This window comes from Desmodus rotundus, chromosome 12 (genome assembly GCF_022682495.2).
Source record: "Desmodus rotundus isolate HL8 chromosome 12, HLdesRot8A.1, whole genome shotgun sequence".
NCBI classification, from domain to species: Eukaryota; Metazoa; Chordata; class Mammalia; order Chiroptera; family Phyllostomidae; genus Desmodus; species Desmodus rotundus.
The window spans coordinates 65,513,845-65,532,108 of NC_071398.1; the positions used below are offsets into that span (position 1 = coordinate 65,513,845).

The following is an 18,264-nucleotide window of genomic DNA, read 5'->3' on the forward strand; positions in this document are numbered from 1 at the left end:
TGTGCCCCGGCCAGTGCGGACCCCACAAAACCCCCTACAGGCGGCTAAACTAAACCCGCCAGCTCGGGGTGGCCGCACTGCTGTGCTTACCTGGCTGCTTCACCGTCACCTCCGTGCGCCCCGAAACCTCCTCTGCCAGCTTGTACCAAGCATAGTTGGGGCTCAGCAGCCACTCCTCCACGTGGCAGTAGTAGCTGCCACTGTCGCTGACCTCGGCTCTCTGGACTGTGAGGCTGAACAGGCCCCCGGTCACGTGCCTCTCGAACTGCAGCCTGGCTCTCAGGCCCTCCTCCTCGGCATAGGTGCCGTATTCAAAGGCGGAGTTGTGGGTGGTTTTGAGAATGAGCTTGCCGTCGGCGTCCGAGGGCTTGTGGACGTACCAGAGCACGGCGAAGTGGGAGTTCTGGCTGGTCTGTGACTTGACTGAGCAGTTCAGCTGGATGGGCCTGTTCTCCACCAGGGTGAGGGTCCTCTTGGATTTGCTCACCTGCAGCTTTGTCACTGCAGAGGAAGGGAGCAGTCAGCAGAATGGCCACATACCCCTGCACACACCGTCCGTCCCAAACCTCGCACCTCCGGGCTCCCAGCCCGGTTCTGTCCCACATGGTTCCCAGAGGACAGGATGGGGGTGACTTCTTCCAAAGCACGGCTCGGTGAGAGCACAGCCATGCAGCTGGCTTTACCCCCTACATCCCTCCCTGTGTCTGCTCCTTGCCCGGCCCCGCTTAGGCCCTCACCATCTCTCCCTGCCTCCTGCCAGTTCCCCATGCCTCACATGGCCTCCAGGGGGACCCAGCTAAAGCACAAATCTGCCCACATCAGTTCCCTGCTTGAAAAGTTTAATGGTTCCCAGTTGCTTTTAGGTTATAAAGAAAAAACATTCCTCTTCACAGCACAAAGTTCTTCCAAGAGCGGTCGAAACTCATCTCCCTGGACTCGCTCCTCAGGCCCCCCACCCCACGCAGTGTCCCCCTGAGCTCTGGTCTCCGCTTAGCTGTGCCCTCTGCCACCTCCTCTCTGACCGTTCTCTCCACTCAGCCAGTAGCCCCCATCCCTCCCCCCTTCCCACTGGGCACACACACGCGCCTCCTCTGTGCTCTGTCTGCACCCCGAGTATCTTCAGGCCGCTTTCCCCGTCTCTCCTCCACGCTGGCCCGTGAGCCCCCCGAGGACACAGGTCAAGCTTGGTCTGCAATTACTTAGAGTGCGTCCACCCTGCCCCTCAGGACGCTCAGGAGACAGTCCTGCCCGGGGGCCTTTCTCCTCGCCGCACCCCCCAGGCTAGGCACAGTGCCTGGGCTTCAGGAAGTGCCCGGTCAGCATTCGCTCAGTAAGTGAGGGAGCGGGTGAGCGGACGCCAGCCCCCAGGAGAACCTCGGTCAGCAGGCGGCTCAAGGATATTAGGGTGGTCTTCCTGGGGTGGGGGCAGGGGAACAGACTGAGAAGAAAGTGACAAGCAGCGAGACAGAACAGAGACAACTCTAGCCTCCCCTTCCCCTTGCTGTCCTGCTCCAAAACCAGGAGGGCAGACTCCGGAGGGAACCCACCTGCCAGTTAATGGCTGAGCTCACCTTCAAAGTGGCAACAAGCCACCTTCTAATGAAATACATTTACCAAGGTAATTTGAGGTCACACCCACTCCATCATTATTACACTTGGCTCTGCTTCCCTCTACCCAGCATCCCCCACTGAAAAAGACACAATTCCAAGCTCCTTTTAGGAAGCTAATAGTAAAAGCATCATTCCACCTCCACGCCTCTTCCACACTTTGCTTTTCGAGACTGAAGTGCTCACCAGCTGAGAAAGAGACCCAGGGCCAGGCACAGACCCCGACAGGGAGGGGGCGCCAGGTTTCCTCGTGTGGGCCTGCCCGGAGGGGAGGCCAGGGCAGGTCTGCCTGGCCCATCTCCCGCACCCCTGCAGGTCGGTCTCCGGACCCAGACCGAGCACTGAGCGCACGGTCATGCCTGGGCCTCCTCTGCCAGCGCTGGCTGCTGGCTCGCCTACAGCTGGTGTGGAAAGACAGCGTCAAGGCCTGAGTCCCATGTGCCCAGGCAACTGAAACTTTCGCCACTGGGGAAGCCTGGTAACTCTGGGACAAACCTTTTGAATGGCTGAGAGGAGTCCGCAAGCTGAGGCACTGCCGGATCCCAGCACAATTACCAAGAAAGCTACTCCAAGGACACATTTCACAGTGAAGGACACACCCTGTACATCAGGAGACACTCCTCGCGAAGGGCTGCTGAATGCACAGACCTACAGACCTTCTCTAGACTCCGAGGACGCAGCCGGCACCCACATGAAAGAATCCCCACACCCCACGCCCTGCCCGCTTGATTCATCTTTTCTGTGAACCAGCCCCGTCTCCTGCCTCAGCCCTTCTTGAAACACAGAGGCCTCCAGGGCACACTGGGGTCGAGGGTGGGGTTTACCAGTAAGCTCCCGAGCTCTGGAAACTCAATTCCCATCAGCCTGCCCGTCAGGGTTCCTACAATGCTTGAAACCACCGCCCCCTTTCATTCCCTTCCAAGCCAATTCACTGCATGCAAATATCTCTATCAGTGCAAATGACACCACCTGAATTGTCTGGTCCTGGGCCAAAAAAACTAGGTTGTTCCGTGTAGGGCAGAAAAAGCTTTAAAATGTATTATTAATTGGGGCCAGATTATTTTTGCAACCGTTACTAGGGAAACCACAATTGCTATAGTAACTGCATATGTTAAACTGGAACCCTATGACTAAACTTCAATTTGGTCACATGGTCTGAGGACAAGAATCCAAGGAAATGTTTCAAAGCATTTCCATTTTTATTTTCCTTCTCCTGTCAAAATATTGTGAAGTGTTGGAAAGCCTGAAAGAGAGGCATTTTTGAAATCCGGAGCATGCCTGGCGGGTGGGCGAGGGGTCAGCTCCTAGTCCACACTTTGAATTTCCTCCCACGCCTCAAGGTCAAGGAGGACCCTTCTCAAAGCCCAGACGAGACTGCAGGCCCCGTGATGGATCAGGAAGCACTCGCGCGTCCTGCCCAGCGCTGCCCCGGGTGGTGTGCGGCCAGTCTGCGCCACCTTCCTTCCCCTAGGGGAGCCCAGCCCCCTTAAGGCCCACAGGTATTTCCTTCTGCAAGGTGCGAATAATCCTAGTGTCTACCTTGTATCACACAAGTGCGTGCCCACGACAGGCAACAGTCTCCACAAAGAGATCAGAGCCTGGTATATTCGGACACGCAACACTCTTACTGTGCCCACTTCTTTTCGGTTTCTGGCCTCAGTCCCATGTTCGAAGCCCACCATTTGACTGAGACCTGTCAAGTGTGAGTGGCCCACTCCCTACTAAAACTGCTGTCCACAGACCTGCAGCGCCTGTGGGAAGCACTGCTGACCCTGGGGAGCTCTTAGAAACACAGACTAGGAGGCGCCCCATTCAGATCCCCTGAACGAGCATCTGCCTTTCGTTGCACAAGATCCCCAGGTGACTCATGTGCACTTGGACGCCTGAGCAACCTTGGATGTGGTTGTGGTGAGTGAATGGACTCACGGAGGCTTTACAGTTAGAGGTGAAGGGAAAAGAGCTGAGGACTGAGGCTTGACTAATCCCCCACTGTGGAGCAGGGGGAGGACCAGGCAGAAGAAGGGCAGAGAGGCTGGGCTGGGGCCTCTCCGGGGAGCACAGCCTCACCACTCCCGGGCCCTGCTGACCCGTTGGAGGAAAGGGCCCTTTCCGTCTGCAGCTGGAGTCTCCTCCCCGGGCCTCCCCAGGGAACATGGAGAACAGTGGGTTCTGCGTCTCTGTCACCGTAGGGACCAGTGGGCTGAAGGTGAGACGTCAGGGGGAACTTGCAGCCGAGCAGAGCAGCTGCTTCCTCAGGGGACTCCCCACCGGGCAGAGGCTGCCCTGTGGCTCACTCACAACGCACTTCCTCTGTCAGTAAGGGGTGCCCCTAGCCCTGCCGGAGCTGTGACACGCTGCCCGATGCTGAAGTTCACTTCTTCCCATCTGGTGCCTTCATACCTGTCTCCTCCTGCTCAGGCATGGGTGTGCCAGGGAGGAGTCTGGGAGCCCCACAGGTGAAGGAGCGGGCCCAAGGGAGAGGGGACGGACTGAGCGGGGCTCCTTTCACCTGTCTCAACTTAGTGTCTACCTTTCTCCCGGGGTCACCGCATCTCCTGGCCCGGGCTGGGCCCTGTCCTTATCCAAGCTTATCCCGACGTCCCCACATCTCAAAGCAAAGAAGTACAATTGAGCACCATTTTGCCCTGAGGCAATGTTCTTTTCCCCACTCTGAAAAAATTTTTAATTTTAATTTTTAAATTCTTTTCTGTATTCCTATGCACCACTCCCCTTTGACAACCATCAGCTTGTTCTTTATATCTATACATGCTTCTGTTTTATTCTGTTGATACTTTTTTTTTTAAGGTTACACATATAAGTGACATCAACAGTATCTGTCTTTCCCTGTCTGACTTATGACATGTCACTTAGCATGATACTCTCTAGGTCCATCCATGCTGTTGCAAATGGCAAGATTTCATTCTTTCGTATGGCTGAGTCACATTGGCCGAGCACATATGGACCCCATCTCCTTCACTCCATCCACCTCTCAGTGGGCACTTCGGCTGCTTTTCTACCTTGGCTCCTGTAAATAACAACGCAATGAACACAGGGACACAGGTGAGTGTTTTCGTGTTCTCTGGATGAATACCCAGAAGGGGGGCTGCTGGACCCAACGGTGGCCCTACATTTTCTGAGGGGTCTCCACACTGCCTGCACAGACGCACAACCTCGCAGACAGCGTGCAGGGCTCCGTTCCCCCTCGCCAGCGCCTGTTAGTCACCGATTTACTCGTGACGGTGCTTTTCCGAAGGCCTTCTCTTTCCTACTAAGTAACACGCATCTGAAGGGCAGAGACTGTGACCCAATTACCTGCTAATCAATTTAATAAGTGAATGACTGAGTAAGTATGTGATTAATCTTTTCTGGGAGGTATGGGAATGTAAAGGGAAGGCATTTCCCGGTTGTGATAGGAGGGAGAGACCTTTTCAAAAAGTATGTGACATCTGAGCCAAGGCCCTGAAAACAAATTGAGTAGGTGGTCCCCAGGCGGAGGAGGAATCTGCAAGGGCACCCTAGAGAGAGGGAACAGGTGAGCCAAGGTGAGCCCTTCTCTGTGCACCACATTCGGGGTACAGCAAGTGGCCTCGAGCAGTAGATGAAGTTAGGAAGGCACACCCTGGCCAGACTGCAAGGGGCCCAGGGTGCGTTCCAGATCCCGACCGCCTGTGCCTCTCAGGGAGCCCTCCCTGTCCCTGCAGCACCTCTGTCACCTGGGGACTTACAGTCCTGCATCCTTAGCACTGCCCTCCACCCCCTGCTCTTCTTTCTCCCCACGATCACGCCCTATTTAAGGCCCTAGTGATCTCTTTTTCAGACCTTACACTTGGCCTGAATAAGAGTGTTCGGGCCTCCAGCCTCAGCCTCCACCTGGGGGAGCTTCGGAAGCTGCGAATAGGAACCTGCCACTCCCAGCTGAGAGCCCGCCTGTGTGCGCAGTCTTCTGTCACCAGGAACGCCGTGGACCAGGGCCAGCATCGATGCAAACCCACCTCTGAGATGACTCCATGCAGCAACCCTCTGCTTCGTGCGCTGCCTCCCTTTCCAGTGGCATTCACAGGGGTTCAGAGCAGGGCTCTGGCTCTGTGCCTAGGACCTGCTTCCACTTTACTATCAATACAATGAGCTTTTTGGGCATCGTTTTAACACATGTCAGGTAGATCAAGGGAGGGCTCTCTCTGCGTTGTGCAGCACGGTCCCAAGAGTTGCTCAGGATTTCACAAACCGAAGGGCTGCCCTGCCTGGGGAGGCATGGCTGATGCGGTCGGTGATGCGGTCTGGGACGTCCCTGGCGCGGTCTGTGATGTCCCTGGTGCAGTCTGTGACGTCCCTGGTGTGATCGGTGACATAGGGACAGACAGGCAGCGCCTCTGCCCAGCTGCTGCCCCCTCAGTCCGGCGCCTCCTAATGTGCATCCCCGACAGGTTAACATCTGTCATTATTTTATCGTGAACCGCTTTCCTCTTTTTTATGCCACAATTAGCACATTGTAACAATTTGTAAAGGTTATGTGAGTAGAAATGTTAAACTGTCTACGAATTTCATTTTAGAGTAGTAAAGGGACTATTGCAAATTGTTATTAAAAGGAGTGTATAATTTAAGTATGATAAAAGTCCTAATTGCTCAGTTTAGAATATTCATATTTAACAAACTGATATAACCCTAAGTGCTGAGCAGTATTCTAAACACTTCATAAGTACTAACCATTTGGTTTTCACCAGTCCTATGAAGTATCACTAGCACCAGTTTTATAAAAAACACCTGCCCAAGGCCACACCACCAATAGGTGGCAGAGTGGGATGCAAACACCGGCTGATCTGTCCCTGCTTTTCACCTTCACCTACGGTGAACCTGCGTGCTTCCCAGACCAAACGGGGGTCCCCTGGCCCTTGGCCACCGCCTGGGGAGGACCCCTGCTTGTCAAAACAAGCAGGCTGCATGTTCTCTATGCACACTCCGCTCCTTCCCTGTGCCCACCCCCACACAAGCCCATTCCTCATGCAGGCCTACGGCCCGCACACGAGGCTGGCTCCACTGCCCCCCTGGAACTCTTCCCTGCACTTCTCTTCCCAGGACAGCCCACGAGGCAGACCTGTGTCACACCCGCCGCTGCAGCCGCAGCGCCCAGCAGGGAAACCGGCACACAGTAGGCGCTCAAACATGCTTGCGGAAGGCACTGGGGGAAGAAGCAAGGACAAAGAAACAAAAGTTTGGAAGTAGAAACAGGTTATTAGGAGTAACCTGGTCATGCCCTGTCTGCCTTACCTGTCTGCAGCCAGCGAGGACCCCAGCTCATTGACCCCAAACAGGTATGCCTGGACTCACCATGACCCTGAGGCCCGAGGGTGGCAGGAGGCTGGGGCTCCTCTAGGGCTCTTGGCCTCATGCCCCTCCACCTCTGAGCGCCCAGCAGGCAGAATCCACATGCACTTGGGTAGAAGAAGAACCCCAGGTTTTCCCGAAAGAAAGCTGGGGCTAATCCCGCTGAAGGCTGAGGCAGCTTGTCACCTACTAGACCGTGTGACAAGGAGGGCCACTGTCACATGCCCTGGACTCACAGAAGTCAAAGAAAAGGCCTCAGCACTCCCCATGCGCTAGGTCAGCACTCAGAAACTGGAGAAAACAGACTTGGAAGCATCCAGGGGGCATTAAATATCCATCCTGACTGCCCATCAGTGAAATCCCAGCAGAATACATCGCCTGACAAGCTGGCTTTCTAGACCGGAGGCTGTCCTCCTAGAGGCTCGTTTATTGCTTTGCCAATTTTCCTGTGCAACATTTAATGGCCAGGCCAAGGCGTGGGTGCAAACATGTCCCCACCGCTTCTGCATTTAGGGATATGTACTCGGACGGTGTTTCGGTGCTACCGAAAATGAGAAGGAAGCAAAGTGATGCTTCAAAATTCAAAGAGAAAACCACTAAGAACTAAGAACTGAGTATGTTGAACTGGCTTAAAATCTTGCCTAAATGCCCCTGGGGGTCACACTCTGCCATCCACGGGAGTAAGGCTGAGCCGGAGCCACAGCAGAATGGGACTGATGGTGTCTCTTGAAGGCTTCCTTGGGGGCGTGCACACCGACTGGGAAGCACGCACGGAAAATGGTCGATAATGCATCCGCAACAGATGGATGGTGCCATCCAGCCAGAGAGTTTGATGAATGGAAGACCTGCAATGCGGTCAAGTCAGCAGATGGCTCTGGCCAGGGCTGGCCTGGGGCACAGACCACACAGGGCCTCCTGGGGAGCTGGTGACAGCAGCAGTGGGAGGCAGATGAATGGGCCAGTGAGCCGGCAGTCCTCCGTTTCTATTTGGTTCTGTTAGAATGAGAATATTCAGCAAAATATTCTAAAAATGGGGTGCAGGACAGGTAGTGGGGGACTGTCCCATGGAAGACACCAGAGGAGGGACAAGAAGCCATGTTTTGAGGGGCAAAGTGTAGAGGGAGAGGAGAAAGAAGAGAAGCCAGAGGAGAAAGAAGAGAAGCCAGCCCTGGTTTTGAGCTCCAGTGTCCGCAAGTCTTAGAGCCATCTTGTGGCAGAAATTAGAAGTGGTGCAGTTAGAGGCGGCACAGATTAAACTCCTACCCTGTTGTCAAACTGTGTTTTGAGGAACCTCTATGGGTACCTCGCGACCCCAACTTCAAAAAACAAATTTAAGTATTTGCTAAAGGAGATCAGGAAGTGAGGGATGGTAAGCCAGACAGAGTAGAAATTGAAGAAAAGTACATGGTACCAAAGGAGCTTCCCGAGGGAAAAAAAATAACTGTCTAGCAAATACCATAATATTGTCTGATAAAATTAAGAGCTTGGACTCTGGAGCCAGACTGCTGTCTGGCTCTGACTCTCGCCTCTGCCTCTTCCTGTGGCTCATCGGATAATTTATTTAACCTTTCTGTCAGTGTCCCCATCCCTAAAATGGGTGTGACAGTCCCCGCCCCCACGCACTGCATGGATGAGTGAGAACTAAGTGAGTTCTTACACGCACAGCATTTGGGATCGCGATGGACACACGGGAAATGCTGAACAAGCATCACTGCTGCTGCCGTTACTATTAAGGGCTCGGAGTCCTCACATCAGTCACCTACGAAGAGCGACCTCCTGCCCCGGCTGGGTGCACCGCAGCGGCGGACTGGATCCCCAGTCAGGGCACATCCAAGAATCAATCGGTGGATGATGCATCAATAAGGGGAACAGCAAATCAATGTTTCTCTCCCTTTCTCCTTCTCTTTGAAATCAATAAATTTTTAAAAAATTGAAGAAGAGTGACCTCTTCTGTCAATGAGATTGGTAATGGATGCAGAGGAATAATTTTTGATGACGTGGCCTTAAGAAGGGTCAAAATCCTCAACTGCTTTTTAATAAGGCGCACCCGCCTTCAAATCCCAACGTCCCACTCAGTATTTTTCCGACTTCAGCAAGCCAGAACCTCCTGAGCCCGAGTCACTCCATTTACAAAACAGCAAAGCAACGCCCTCCTCCCAGGCCCGCGGGGAAGATGAAGGGAGATTACACACACCTTGCGTCCAACACAGCCCGGGCACAGCGCCAGCCCAGCCCGGGTATTCTTCCACTCCTGCGTCCCCCAAATAAAAGCTCCTGTACCAACCAGAGTGTGTGGGAAACAGCAACAACGAACATGAAGCTCTTTGGAAAATATTAAGTGCTAAAGCATCAATATTTAATAAAGGAGAGACAGTAACACTTAAGGGAAGCACTCTCCCAGTGCCGCAGCCCCTCCCCGGAGGGCGCGGCCTCAGCGCAAGTGCATTACTGGGCACCTCTGGGCGCAGGCCTCCTAACGAGCTGCCCGGCACGACGGCACTGCAGATCTTTTCTTTACAGCGAAGACACGAAGCAGCCGACTCGGCGTAAGCCACACTGACACAGACAGTCCTCACAGACACACAGAGCAGGTCCTCACTCTCCAGCTGCCTTTTCTACGCAGGAGGCAATACAAGGGGACAATGGGAAATGGAGATACGGGGATGTCTGAGAGACCTGGGCTCCAACCTCGGGTCCTGGGCCAGGTCCCCACCTACCAAGCTGGCTTGCGGCCGTCAAGGTCGCTAAGCAACGGGGGGCCTCAGTGTCCTCCTGGGAAGACCACAGTGGAAATGCAAACATCTCCGTCACTTCACGGGCCGATGAGTTGAAAGAGAAAACATAACCCCCAAAAGCACAGAGCCTGGCGCCCACGAGGCACTGAACGCATCTCTGTCTCTCACCTTTCAGTATGCCACTGATTGATCAGGATCGAAGTAACTCGAACCTTCGATAAATTAATTCCTTATTCTTCCGGACAAGCTCCAGTCTTAGATTCCAAGGAGCCACAGAAACAACCACATGTTAGGGATTTTTGCAAAAAAGGTAATGTCAGGCAAGGTCCTGGGATCGGCGCTTCCTTTGTCTTCTAGGGCTGCAGAGCCATGTGACAGGTGCCACCACTCACAACGCTGACCTTGAGGGCCGGGGGAGGCCACAGTAGGTACGATGATGGCCTTGAAGTTCTATCAGGAAGGCTCGCAAGTGTGTCCCTGGGCACTTCCCATGATGAGGGCTCGCAGGAAATGAGGTCTCTAACTCTCCGTTACCCTGGAAATTCACGTAAGCAGAACAGCTCTTCCCCAGCACCCTGTCCTCCGGGTTTAGGCTCTGACTGGCCAAGGAGCAGTCCCTTTACTTACACGACTCATTTGTCCCAGGCTCCAGGACAGAAGAGGACTCCTTAAGGGACAGAAGAGGCGACAGGTAGACTCGGACATGGCCATTCGCTACCCTGACATTGCTGGAAACAGCACTGTGACCACCTGAAGTTGGGCTGGATGCTAACTATGGCTGTGAGCGTAAAGAAAACGCCTTTTTGCAAGGTGTTGAAACCATCTTTGCAAAGTAGGTGTGTCAGAAAGTCAGGAAAAAGTCTTCACAAAGTCACCTCCTGTCCAAGCCCCTCCACTCGCCTTGTGGGTGGACGCCACACACTGGTACTTGCCCGCCTGCACTCTCCTGTTCCAGGGCCGGGGGCAGGACCACAGCCTGGGCCCCTCCTTGCCCGGCTCCCAACCGAGCATCAGGGCAGGCAGACCCGGGGAAACCATGGCGGCGGCACGCATCGGCACGCATCTGCCCGCTCCCGGGTTAGGGGAAGGGCCTGCGGAAGGTGAGAGTGTTTGCAGAAACCACCCCCCGCCCCCCACACTAGACTCCCCAAGTTAGGGCCTCCTCACCACCTGCTGTAGGAGAGAGTCAGCCCCACGGGAGAAGGAAGCTCAAACTCGGCACACGGGGACAGGGCCGGGTCAGGAAACCAGCACGAGGAAGGCAGGCAAGGGCTCAAACCCCAGCTCCACCACTCATCGGCTTCGTGGCGCTGTGCCTGTCAATCTTCCCCGGGTGATGGCAAAATTCTAATAAAATGACCACCCTAGGCACCTGGCACAAAGCAGATGCTCAGTACGGGACCTTAGTTAGGGGACCTCGGTGCGGTCCCTCTTCCCTCTCCACTCCGAGGTCCCTCGCCTGCACACTGGGGACAGCGTGCCTTGTTCGCAGCAATACTGCAAGGATTACAGGAGAGGACACGGAGACAGCTTCTCGCAAAACAGCCGGTCTGGACACTTGCATAAGTGCCAGCGCCTTAAAACACACACCCAGCCAGGGAGCTGCTCTGGGTTACAGAAATATGAATAGACAGATTGGATGTGTTTTGAAAGGAAAAAGACTATACGAGGCACTTGGGACAACTGGGAAAATGTCAGGAACACCGTACACGTGGCCCTTGTTCTTAGGAGATGCACGCTCAAGCATTCCGGAGGAAGTGCCCGATGTCATCAACAGATGACATCAGAAGCTTCAAAAACAACAGTAACAAAGTACCCACAGAGGGCGGAAACAGATGCCCTACGACATTAACAACTGGCCATCAAGAAAAGGGAAAACAGTACTTTCAACTTCCCACAGGTTTGAAATTTCTCCACATCAGACGTTGGGAAGTCACAGCGGCCACACCGAGGGCTCAGTGTGCGCGCCGTGCTGCTCCCTCCCCATGTGTCGCGTCGCCCAGCGCAAGCGTGGGCCCGAGCCGCTCACCTGGCTGCAGCACCCTGATCTCCAGCAGGTTGGAGGTCCTCTCGGCCAGCCGCGTCCAGGAGCTGTTGTAGTTCTGCCGCCACAGCTCGGCCACACACTGGTACTTGCCCGCCTCCGTGTCGCTGGCTCGGCTGATGCTCAGGCGGACGTTGTTGCTGGACTCGGCCTTCTCGATGGCCGTTCGGGTTCGGAAGCTGGAGGACCTGTCCCCCCACTGGACCCCTCCGTCCCGGGTGAAGGTCACCAGGTCATGGAACTCGACAGTGCCCACCGGCTGGAACCGCCAAGTCACCGACACGGGGACCCGGGCCGGGTAATGGGGTTTGATGATGCACTGCAGGTCGAAGGAATCGCTGTAGGTCACCCCCGGCGTGCGGGAGATAGCTGTGACCGCGAAGCCCGTTTCTGGAGACAGAGCAGAGGGGCTCAAGCCAGGGGAGTCACCTGGCTTTCTCAGGGGGGTGTGACACAGCGATGGGGCTCCTGGTAAGAGCTGGCAGGGCAGAGCAAAGGCTCAGGGGTCTGTTTTGGCGCCCAGGCCAGTACCATGTTAGCTATCACGCAGTGGCACAGACCCACCACTCCCAAGACCCCACAGAAGGAGGCCAGGCAATGCTCCCTGAGTAGCACTACCAAACCCTCCCTGATGGAACCATCCTGATGGCCTCGCAATGGCTGTTTAGGTTCGGAAGCTGGAGGACCTATCTCAATTTACAGTCCCTCAGTCCCTTTGGCGGGGCCACTCCTAGAAACCTCGGGATTCTGGGTTAACGCAGGACAAGAGAGCCCCTGAGCTATTCCCTTTGTCCCCTGCGAAATGAGCACGTCACCCCAGCCCCAGGGACTCCTCTGTCTGGCCCACCAGTGAATCAGCTCTGGAGACGGGGACAGGACAGGTGGGGGGTGTCCCGTGTTCCCAGGCTGGGCAGCACGGGCTGGGTCACCAGTCCCTTTCCACTTTCCTCGTGCAATCCAGGGAAGGGGGGCAGTGAGGGGCCCACAGCAGGTGGCAGAGGTCTCCAGCAGGTGGGGACCTGGGTGCACTGGGCTCCTGTAGGCACAGCGGGCTGAGCCTCTCCATGTTCCCTATGGCACGAGAAACAGCCTGGTCCTCAACATGGGGGACCCAACCCCTTCAGCCTTGAACTACGCCTTCACATGTACCCAGTGGTTATGACCACACGACCGAGTGGTCACTGTGTACGGGGCCCTACCGTTGTGCCAGGCATGGTGCCCACTGCTCTGCTTCCCCCACACTTCACCGCACCCTCAGAACGACCTCGAGGACCGGTAGGCTGATCATCCCTTTCCACGGGTGAGGACACGAGGCACAGAGCGGTGGGCCCCCTGCCGAGCTGCCCGTTGTAACAGCAGCGTCGGGCTATAAACCTGCTGATGCCAGGGCCCTTACTAGGCTGCGCGTCCCGTGGGAAGCCTGAGGCGGGGGTTAAAGGCACAGACCTTGGAGCCAGCTGCCCAGTTCTGACACCTCCTAGGTGTGTGACACTGCACAGGTTACTTAACTTCCCTCTGCCTCCATTCCCGTCTGTAAAATGGGTCCATGCAAAGATTAAAGGAGTTTGTATTTGTAAAAGACTTGGTACAGTACCTGACACACAATATAAATGACATTTAAAAAAATATATGTATTTCATTAAGCACAGAGCCATAAAGGAAAGGACTTTAAATTCTGGAGCTAAAAGACTATAGCCAGAAGGAATCTGTTGGCTTTATGTCGGGAGGTTAAGTCAGCAAATAGGGAGGCATGATTTGCTGAAGGCTCTGGGTCTTCCATTTAGATTTCCTGAGCTATCTTTACATTTCCTACTTTTTGAAAAGATAACATACAGAGGCTCATCCTCAAACAGGAAATGGTGGGATGGTCACTTGTGCACCTGTGTGCGGAAAGCGCTGCCCTGAGGACGGCGGGGTGTGGGGCCTCCGCCAGGTGTTCCTGGCCACAGCTCCCAGAGCGTGGGGGGGTGGGGGGGAAGCGTCTCTGAGCAGCTGACTGTCCTGGCCTGGCCCAGGCGCACAGCACGGTCACAGCTCACGGAGCACCCGAGCTGTCCTAACGGAACAGGCATATGGCCCAGGTGCACCTGGAGACTGAACCTACCTAATACCTCCCCTGGGCACCGGTCCCCGTCACCTCCCTGTGGAGAGGGGATCCGTTTCTCAGTTGTACCCATAAGAAAACCTGTGTGCAGCTGTTCACTTTAGGCTGAAAAGATGACCTCACTCCAGGGTGCCCTCCTGTTTCCCCGTCCCACACCCTTGGGCCACTATGGTTACGGCTTTAGCCAGAAGTGCCCCATGGGGGGAGACCAGGTGAGCAGAGCCAGCCCCCAGGATCCCAGGTCAGAGCCCCTGGCTGTGGGAACTACGTGTCAAGTATGAAAAAATTCAGGGGATAACCTGAAACCATAAAACCACTTCTCGAGAAACAGTCCCAACTAACTCTAACCACTCCTCAGAAATCCCCAGCCTCCGAGGGTGGGAAACTACTTCCCTCCCAGGTTCCACTTCCACAGGTGCAGGCAGGTGCTGAGCGCAGACACAGGGACTGAGGGGATCAGGAAACTGCACGCTGGGCGAAGTTTCTAGAGCAGGAATCTGAACTGTGTGATTACTGCAGAAAGCAGGCCCATCTTTGGCATTAAGCTTTTCGAAGGTAAACGCCATTCTAGTCTGGGGGTCTCGTGGCAATGGAGGTCTCTGTGGGGGCAAAACCACCCAGGCCTGCAGCGTATTCAACGGCACCAGCAGCCCCGCCCATGGGGAAGGAAGTAACAGTGGTCTCAGGGAGGGGACACAAAGTCACGAGGACACGTGATGTCAGAGTCTCCTGATGAACAGAAGGCTTAACATGACAAGTTACCTTCCCAGCAGAAGAGCAGGCTACCTTTTAAAATGGAAGGCGCTGATTGCATTAGGCAGATAAACATTGATAGAAGCCTCTTTAAGTACCCCCTGAGAAACAAATCTAATATTCTTTGGTTTTAGCAAATCTCAAGGTGTCTTTTAATTTCATGCTAATGAGGAGATCGCTTTCTTAAGGAGAGGCCTTAGAGAGAAGGAGAACAAAACACAGGCTTTGAAAAAAAATAAGACAGATCGCTGGGTCCTGGGTTCGCGCCGTGGGTCTGTCCTTTAAAAGCTGCAGCCCTGAGCGGGTGAGTTAATCTGTCTCACTCGGTCTCCCGTAAGATGAAAGGTCTACCTCTTGGCCAGGTGCTCAGACTCAGCCAGGCAGGTAGTAAACACTAAGTAGATGGCTAAAGGTGATTCTCTACCCTTTCCTGCCCTGCTCTGAGCTTGCCCATCCCTGGGGGGCAGGCAGGAGAGCCTGGGGCGGGGGGGCAGGAGAGAGCAGCTTTGTGGCTTTGTTCCTGCCCTTCAGGCCAGTTGTGAAGACGACCGCTTTCCACTACCTGGGGCCGCCGTTTCCGGCTGAGTGGCCTTGCTCCTCTGGCCAGACTTCTTATAACTTCACTCCCACCCCCCAGACCCACGAGTGCTGACGGCTCCCAGTGTCACAGGTCCCCAGGGCCCCGCCATGCCTTGCTGGTGCCTTCCACCTTGCCCCCACTTCCATAGTGTTCCTTCCAGTAAACCCCTTAAAGATAACTCTATTTCCTGGCAGGACTCTGAGTGACAAAAGTCAGGGTGAGGTTCTTGACATGGGAGCAGCCTCCCAGCAGTCCCAGTGAAAGACTCAGACGTTTACTTACCGAGAGCTGTGATGGAGATGGGGGTGCTGGCCCGACGCTCCCCCACGACCTGCCACTCGCCATCCACTGCCCGCACCCACTCGGTCACGTGGCATTCGTACTGGCCCTCGTCCTCCTTCCTGCTGTTGAAGATGCCCAGGCTGAAGGAGTTGGGCTGCACCTGCTCCATCTGGATGCCCCCAAAGCTGCTGCGCTCCCAGTAGGATGCTCCCGGCTGCATGGTGCCGTCCCGGTCCAGCCACATGATGTTGCTGCGCCGGTTCAGCCTGTCTACCAGCTGCCAGATGACAGAGAAGCGGCCCTGCGGCCTGCCCGCCGTGCGGATGCTGCAGGAGAAGCGCAGGTTCTCACCCTCAAGGACGACGCTGGCATTGCTGGCCACCTCCACGGAGATGCTGCTCTCTGGAGACAGGGAGAGAGGGCACGCTGGGGCCGTCGGGTCTCGACGGTGCCCTCCCCGCCAACACAGAAGGTAAAAGGGGGGTGGGGGCCAACGCCATCCTCCTCAGGTGCAGTGAGTCTTGGCGGATGAAGCGCTGACCCTGGCCGGGGTCGCCCTGCGGGTTCTGGGCACTGTCCCCTGTGGCCCTGGCTCTGGTCACCTAGGAGGCCCTGTGCTGCGCGCAGAAGGCGAGGACAACGAGCGTCTGAGGCCCGGGGCTGAATCAGAACCCGAGCCATGCAACACAGCGCCACTGCGCTGGGGCACAGAACTGCTACTTCACCAGGTGACCTGTCCAGTGGGGTTCAAGGGTTTTCAGTCTGGGTCTGTATTCAGTTAAGTTCCTAGCAAGTTCTACTCCCACCATTCAGTGTTATGACACCCAGAGCGTGCCGTGTGAGTCCTTGGGGACAACATTAGGGAGTAGAAAACCAACGACAGGAAGTATTTGGAGGATGTCGTGTGCTGGGGCGAGGACTCTGTGGGGCCCAGACGGTCCAGTTTCACAAGGCGTGCGGGGAGCGAGCTTTCGCCCTGTCGTTAACACCGAGGAACAGACCTAAGCCCTGGGGTTCCACTGCTCTGGACCTCGAAACACTGGGCCAGTCAACATTTGGGGTAAGGATTCTACTGCCTTCGCTCCTCTGCCACCCGCTTAGCTATGTGAGCTCACTCAATCAAATTATTTGAACTCTACAGGCCTTCGTCCGTAAAATGGGGAGAGTGTTATTTATCTCATGCAGTTTTTTAAAGACTAAAAAGTAAATGAAACATGTATAGACGTCACCTAGAACATACTGAGTTTTCCAAGGCCGGTCTCCATGGTCACGGCTGCTGTTACCGTTGTCAATAACTCTGTTTCTGTAAACATCATGGATTTTCTAATCTATCTCAATCACGAGTGTAACATTGTGTGAAGTTATGTATTTTAAGCTCAAAAAGCCATAATAAGTACAAAAGAGCCCAAAATACCATAACTCATTTGGCTCCAATTTTCTGGGCACCACCCACGTGAAACAGGCTCAATAATGTTGAATCAGCCGATGAAATCAAGTCCCGATTCAGAGGCACCCCGATTATGGCGGGGAGACACGCCCGCACCTGTGGCCATGCACTGGACTCGGGGTCTTCTCCCCCGTACTCCCCCACAGGCAGAAACAGGCACAGATGAGCAACGGGCCCCTGCGTGTGCTCTGGTTTGGGTGAGTATACCTGCTCCTCAGTCTGGATCGGCTTGTTTTACAAGGAAAAAAAAAAACCCACCAAAAACATCTGCACAAAGTGGGGAACAGGAATGTTCCCAGGAGGGCAACCTCCCGAGCCAAACCAGGATTCGCAGAGGCGGTGAGGCTCCCGATGAGCCAGCACCTACAGCGCCAGTGGCTAAAACCGAGGGTTTGGAGACAGCCTGGGCCCTAAGTCTGTGGTCGTGGGTTCCGACCTAACCCTAGCCCAGCTTTAAAGGCTCGTGTGCAAAACGGAGATGCTTACTAACAGTTCCTACTTCTCGGGGTCACAGCACTGAGGGTATTAGATGAGGTCATTGTTTCTCATCTCATCATTAATACTAACAATATTCCTCTTGAGATTAAAGACTCATCCCCAGGGTTATCGATTCCAGGTGAGGAATTAAAAGGGCAACAAATCCTTTGCTGGCCTTAATCAGAAGGACCTGCAAGGTGTCACTCCCATCCCCTACTGTCAGCCAGTGGACTCTTGTGTAAGCCCTTGCTTGTTATTATGGGGGCTGCCGTTTGGTGCTCTGGCGCTCTAGAAGCCTGGAAAACGGCACCATCAGAATGTGGGATTGTGAGAAAACAAACCCTTCCGGCAGCCCAGGCAGAGGCAAATGCAGGCGTCGCCCAGTGAGACCACTGACAAGTGTCCCGGGGCCTGAGAAGAGGCAGCTGACAATTAACAACCCCCTGGGTTAAGTGCACACCAGGAGAGCACTAATGAGACTCTGCGTGTGCGTCCACAAATGAGCTCTCAGGTCAGGAGGTGGGGGATGTAGCACAGGCTAAGCACAGAGCAGTGGATGTGGAGTTAGAAGCAAACATTTCTAACGCAACACAAGCTCAACCGCTAACGGAGCTGGCTCAGCCAGGTCTCTGGACGGTGCTCTGGCTTCTCCCTTCACAGGATGGATAGAACATTGGCCTCTACAGGGACTTGGGGGATGGGAGGAGGGGATGATGGATGCGGGAGCACTTTGGGCTCTCGGGAAGAAAAGCGCCATTAAAATCGAAGGTATTATCACCATTACTGATGTGATTGTGTTCTTTGGTAGACTTACCCAAGTGGCCTTGGGGCAGGATCTGGTGGTTCTGGGGGACTTTAACTACCCAGTCATCTGCTGGAAAAGCAATATAGCAGGCCACAGATCATCAAACA

The 18,264-nt window shown here is 54.8% G+C and overlaps 1 protein-coding gene across 5 annotated transcripts in view; it reads right to left on the reverse strand.

The window, feature by feature from the left end:
* Positions 1–18,264, reverse strand: part of IGSF3 (immunoglobulin superfamily member 3) — a 93,074-nt gene that overhangs the window by 13,937 nt on the left and 60,873 nt on the right. For 3 of the 5 annotated variants that reach the window (XR_011650712.1, XM_053915535.1, XM_045203690.2), the window contains exons 6-9: positions 18,167–18,226; positions 15,429–15,830; positions 11,695–12,099; positions 91–501 (exon numbers count right to left, since the gene is read on the reverse strand). Coding sequence is in view for 4 of the 5 variants with exons in the window: in XM_053915535.1 (XP_053771510.1) it covers positions 91–501; positions 11,695–12,099; positions 15,429–15,830; positions 18,167–18,226 (1,278 nt within the window). In the remaining variant the exon portion in view is untranslated. The remainder of the gene's footprint in view (positions 1–90; positions 502–11,694; positions 12,100–15,428; positions 15,831–18,166; positions 18,227–18,264) is intronic. The other 2 variants (XM_071220129.1, XM_053915536.1) reach the window with 2 other exon arrangements.